This window comes from Bombus huntii, chromosome 1 (genome assembly GCF_024542735.1).
Source record: "Bombus huntii isolate Logan2020A chromosome 1, iyBomHunt1.1, whole genome shotgun sequence".
NCBI classification, from domain to species: Eukaryota; Metazoa; Arthropoda; class Insecta; order Hymenoptera; family Apidae; genus Bombus; species Bombus huntii.
This window is the reverse complement of record NC_066238.1, coordinates 13,838,257-13,844,588: the sequence shown is the minus strand read 5'-3', so window position 1 is coordinate 13,844,588 and position 6,332 is coordinate 13,838,257. Positions and strand designations below refer to the sequence as shown.

Here is a 6,332-nt window from a genome sequence, read left to right as displayed (position 1 = left end):
TCAATTGTGGATTTTTATTCTTCATATTGTTATTTTTTATTCTATATTTTTATCAATACAATTAATGTAGAACTTATAAATCGCAGTGACTCGTTTTACCCATTAACAAAATATAGGAAATTATTATAGATCCACTCTACTTTAGACATTTCATATATTTTTGCATATTATGTGTATACATATTTGAAATTTTGTACAAATGCATAAAAATCCATAGTCTAATTATGAGCAATGTCAACATTTTCTTTCTGTCATATAAGAGCTAAATATTAGTAAATATTATAACATATACAAAAATCGTATTGCATTACAGTATTTGACAAAATCCGGAATATACCGGGAATTTTTTAATGTCTTTGATAATCAAATAATGATATGAATACGCATATTGATAATACAGAAGAAAATCATGTTTAATAATTTAATTTTGTAATCGATACACAGTCAGGAAGAAGCTGATTCCAGTATAAAAATAAATTAAAAATGCAGGATGTTTTAGACAAATTTGTTTTCGAGAATATTAGTTTGAATATAATATTAGTTAGTTAATAATGCATTTATAAGTAACTTGGCTAGTTTGCTCAATTTATACATATAGTCATCACTGTGTACTTCTATGTTTATAAACAATCTAAATTAGGATTTGTATAACTTAATTTGTAAGTATAATTTAAAATAATGCATTAAGGTCTTAATATTGACATTAATAATTTATAAAATGTTAAAAATGTTGTCCTCGATGTCCATGACAATTGTTTTATTTATTATTCTTAAATCGTGAAAACAATTAAATTCTTGATATCGTAAATACGGTTTTAGATTTTCGTTAACTAAAATAATACATTAATTATTGAAACTCTTACAATTATTTATAATTATATCAAATCATAATTGACATTTATAAACACAAATTAGTTAGCTGGAGACAAAATTCAGAAACAGCATTTTTTCACAGAATACACTACATTTCGCTTTCAAACTTCTTAATTGATCTCTATATTAAATAATACCACAAAAGAAATCTATGATAACGTTTTCCAGGTAACAGTTCGGACTTTGGTTCTCTCAGGGCTAATAATAGAGAGGAAATTTCCTCTTTGCTAGTAACAGATCAATCATAAATAATCTCTTTTCATATCGTATTTTTATGATTGATTACCTCTAATTTAAGAATAATAATAATTAATTAAGAATAATTTTATTACTAATTAAACAAAACTTAAACTATAGATATTACAAGTCGTATAAGGATTAATGCTTAATTCATTTAACAATAATGTCTAAAAATGTAAATTATGTTATGTAAATTAAACATGTTATGTAAATAAAACAAATTTACGTAACATCTTTTTTAAACCTGAATCGATTAAACGCTAACTGCCGTAATATTTCTTTTACTGAAAATTTACCATTAGTTAGGTTAATAATTTATATCCCATTTTAATTACAAACTTTATTTAGAAAATTAATTATTGTATCTATAGAAAACCAAATTTAATGATACTTAGGAAGCGACATCTCGAGTAGAAAGATTGTAACCTAAGTTAGTATTAAGTAAATGTAGAGATGGAAAGAAGTTTCCTGAAACGAACGCAAATTTGATTGGTTATTTCTGATGAACCCAATACAGTCATAGTAACAAGCACGTCTATCGGTCAGAATTTTCGCATTAGAATCGCAATAGAATTCTATCTATTTCGCAATAGAAGGTCAGAAATACGGCAAATAGAGATGAATAGAGAGATCTCGAGAACGATGTTAAAAAAATCTGTCAAAAAATTGACATTAGGAATAAGGGCCTCTCGTGGTCAACGGTTGCACTGTTCGCCGATTTCGTATTCGGGAAACGGGAGAAACGAGCGAATGCTCGGCAAGAGGAGAAATGTATGATCGTGACTCTAGCTTGTATCGGTGAGTACTGGAGGAGGAATGTGCGCACGGCACATAGCACTGCCAGAGCAAACATATATATATGTACAGATATACTGCCAGCAATGAGTACTAGGATACTGACTGTTGTTGTAATATAAATCACATGTCTTTTATTGCTTTTATTTTCTAGTTATTTTATTATAAATTTATTATTCCATTTGCATTATACATGGTTTGTAATGAAGACTAAATAAAGTAAAATTTGTTAGAATTATCTAATAAATATGACAAGTAGATATACTAATACTTATGTCTGACAGTGTAGATAGATTTGTTGTCAACTATCTATTTTAAAGATGGTCCTCAACCAATTTCGATAATTTCTGAATATAATGAAGCAATTTATAGCAAAAAGCGCAATTTAAAAAGAGGAACACGGTTTCGTTTTGTCGAACCAAAGGAGGTTAATTAAATGATATAAACAATGCCCAATTTGCAAATTTAAAACAAACATATTTAAAAATTAAAAAATACGTTAAAACGTACTTTCTGTTCCTAATTAAAGTGTAAATAATTAAGCGTCGAAAACTTTACGACGTAAAGATAGAAAGCGTAAATGTAAAGTTAAAGTGGAAAGTATCGAACATTCCGAGCATCTGTATGTCGCATGTAAGTGTCTATCCGACTTTTTCCAAGGCCGCCCGAAGCCGTAATCTCGCGTACCCACACATTCTTAGTAAGCACGAATTTGCCTCTTTAAACGAATTTGTCCCTTTAAAAGGATACCAACTATTCCCGCTACTTTATGAAACTCATCACTCGAAACAGTTCCCGTTGTTATCTATAATCTAAATAGATATTTCTTACAGCATCGCATATGTGTTGTGTATAGAGGCTTTAAACTCGTCTGACCCTCTTTTATAAACAAAAGATAAGCGGCCAGCGGCCGGCAACCAACTGACGCATATGTTGCCACAAACGCACAATCATATGCAGAAATACGTTATAGCGATATCAATGGTTTTTTACAAATATCTTGAAAACTAAGACCGACCACCGGTTATATGTACAAACAGAAGTTTTTTAAAATGTTGAGCTTTACAATATAGTCAAGAATCATCGAAATCCCAAAGGAAGTAACGTTTCTTTAAGTTTACTAAATAACTAGAAAATAAAATTATATAAAAAGCATGTAATTGATACTAAATATCAATCAACGTCCTAGTAACATGTCATAGCTAACAATATGTATGTACATATATATTTGTTCCGCCACTGTCCTATGTCGTGCGCATATTTCCTCTTCACTGCTCAACGGTACGAGTCAGGGTCGCTGGTCACACATTTCTACTTTCTCTCGCTGTTAGCATTAGCATGTTTCTCCCACCAAGAGCACCAAAGACGAGACGTGATGATAGTACAGCTGTTGACCACGAGAGGCCCTTATTCTTAGTGTCCATTTTTCACCCGTAAACATTGACGATTTCCCTACTCCATACTCCCTACTTCTTAGTCATGTCTGGCGACGGCGATTACTAAACTGGCAACTGGCGACGAACACTGTGTTAACGAATCTATGGTCATTTAACATTTAGCAGCTGAGTGCAATTGACCTACTCACAAAATAGTTTTGTCAATTTTCATTTTTGTATTATTAGATAGCTATAAGTAAGAATAAAGTTCAGTACGTAGTATTTATTAATAAGTAATAACGTTTTAAACAGCTGTGTCCAAGGAAAAGAACATCTAAGTATACTTATTATTTTTTCTTGAAATTCCAGAGTCCACTCTACTTCTAAGAAAACTTCAAAATGTCACAGAGGACAAAGGTTTATATTATTGGTGTCGGTATGACAAAATTCGAGAAACCGGGTAAACGGACAGATTTCGATTATCCGGTCATGGTGAAGGAAGCAGTTACAAAAGCTTTGCAAGATGCAAAAGTTTCTTATGATAATGTGAAAGCAGCATGTGTTGGATATGTATATGGTGATTCTGCTTGTGGTCAACGAGCGTTGTATCAAATGGGTTTTACTGGTTGTCCTATATATAATGTAAATAATAATTGCGCCACTGGCTCAACCGCTTTAATGATGGCTAAACAGTTTATTGAAAGTGGCTCTAGTGATTGTGTGTTGGCTCTTGGTTTTGAAAAAATGGAAACAGGTTCTGTAATGCCTAAATATATGGATCGTACCAATCCGTTGGACAAACATGTGGAACTCATGGTTCATATTGCTGGTGAATCATCACAAATTATTTTTGAGCTACTTTTTGTAAAGAATTTGTGTTCCATTATTAGTTTTTTTTCTCTTTCATTACTTATTTGTATTTTTATTCCCAGGTATAAACGAAAGCCCAGTCACTGCCCAATTGTTTGGAAATGCTGGACTTGAACATATGAGGAAATATGGTACCAAAGTTGAGCACTTTGCGAAAATTGCGTGTAAAAATCATTTACATTCTACAAACAATCCATACTCACAGTTCCAAGAAAGATACACATTGGACGAGGTAATGAAATCTCCAAAAGTATTTGGACCTCTTACCAAGCTTCAGTGTTGTCCAACATCTGATGGTGCAGCAGCTGTAGTTCTGGCTAATGAAGACTTTGTTCGTAAACGTAGACTTGAGTCTCAGGCAGTAGAAATTGTAGCAATGGAAATGGTCTCAGATCTAGCTTCGACATTCACAGAGAGGAGTTCTATTAAACTTGTTGGGTAAGAAACATCAATGTATATCATGTATTTGGCAATTTGTCAACATTAAGAGAGGTAAGTAATATTTGTTTACTTTACAGCTATGATATGACAAAACGTGCTGCTGAAAAGGTGTTCACTCAATCTTCTTACAAGCCATCAGATGTGGATGTTATAGAATTACATGATTGCTTTTCTACTAATGAACTTATTACATATGAAGCATTGGGTCTTTGTCCTCCAGGTGATGGTGGAAAGTTAGTTGATACTGGAGACAATACATACAGAGGGAAATATGTAATAAATCCTAGTGGTGGTTTGATCTCAAAGGGACATCCTTTGGGAGCAACAGGATTGGCACAATGCGCTGAACTTTGTTGGCAACTTCGAGGAGAAGCTGGCAAACGACAAGTGCCAAATGCAAAACTTGCTCTTCAACATAACATAGGTTTAGGTGGAGTAGTTGTGGTTGCTCTGTATCGTATGGGCTTCAATCAACTTGATATAACTAAGAGTAACTTAAGTGCATCTGATTCGGACCAGTTCAAGGCAAGTGCGTTGTTTAAATTATTAGACATCGCAATGCAAGAGGATGAAGAAAATCTGGTCGAAAAAGTTCGCGGAGTATTCGGATTTAAAGTAATCAACGGACCAGGAGGCGCGGAAGGCTTTTGGGTTGTGGATAGTAAAGTAGGAAAAGGAAAAGTAGAATATAATGGAAAAACCAAACCCGATGTTATAATTACGATTAGCGATATGGACATTGTCGATTTTATTTCCGGAAAATTGAATCCGCAAAAAGCATTTTTCCAGGGAAAAATTAAGATCCAAGGTAACATGGGAATGGCAATGAAACTAATCGAGTTACAAAAGCGTGCAGGCAAAAAGATTGAACTTCTTCGATCTAAACTATAAAGGGCATTAAGTCAATGAAAACAATCTTTCAATATCGAAGACGACGTAAATCTAATTCCAGAAATCAGAGCATTACGTATGCTATTTTACTATTCTTTTTTTATTTTATTTATAATCTGAATACTTAATCAAAGTATACACACTCTCATTCCACTATCTAAAGTTATATAATTTAATATACACTGTTCTCAATTGTTATTGTGTACGCGTACACGAAATTGAATTATTTAAAATATGATATCGTTATTATATAATTAAAAAGAAGAAAGTTTTTTAGGAAGTTTTTATATGAGATATACTGATAGTTACTATTTATCTTAAAATTCTATTTTTATAAATGTTATTCCACTTTGAGAGAATTATATTTGATAAGAAAAAAAGTGAATAAACAAAAAAATAACAATAATTTTCTTGTTTCACATTAAATATAAAGTATTTTTATCTGTCAGCCTTATCTAGTTCTTAAATGAACTGTAACTCAACCCAATTTGTAGTCAAGAACAAATCCTGATTATTTCTTAGAAATAATTGTGTTCAGTTTCTAAGTCAAATTAGCAATTTTATTCTGAGTTTATTGAATTGGTTGTAATATGTCATCAAGTTATGTTCTTTAAAAAAAAATATCTGTTCAAAGGTAATAGATATGTATATAAGAAAAGATGTTAAAAAAAAGAAAAGTTTTTATAGAATTTTAAAAATGATGAAAAACATAGATGATATAAATTCAGAAGCGAGATATAATAAAAAATAAATAAAAAAATTACGCGATGAAGGTGTAGGGTATTGAATTTATTAACGATATTTGCTTTTTACTATAAAATAAATGAAACGAACAAATTATAGTGC

At 31.5% G+C, this 6,332-nt stretch overlaps 1 protein-coding gene across 2 annotated transcripts; it reads left to right on the top strand.

Moving 5' to 3' along the window:
• The first annotated feature begins 3,223 nt into the window (after positions 1 to 3,223).
• LOC126869382 (sterol carrier protein 2) lies at positions 3,224 to 6,324 on the top strand. 2 transcript variants are annotated; one of them, XM_050625864.1, is made up of 4 exons: positions 3,224 to 3,540; positions 3,654 to 4,113; positions 4,217 to 4,592; positions 4,673 to 6,324. In XM_050625864.1, exons 2-4 carry the CDS (start codon positions 3,684 to 3,686, stop codon positions 5,484 to 5,486), a joined length of 1,620 nt encoding a protein of 539 aa, XP_050481821.1. In that variant the 5' UTR covers positions 3,224 to 3,540; positions 3,654 to 3,683; the 3' UTR covers positions 5,487 to 6,324. The 2 variants fall into 2 exon arrangements, with proteins under 2 accessions (XP_050481821.1, XP_050481812.1); XM_050625855.1 differs by having other exon boundaries at positions 3,229 to 3,556.
• Positions 6,325 to 6,332: the final 8 nt, after the last annotated feature.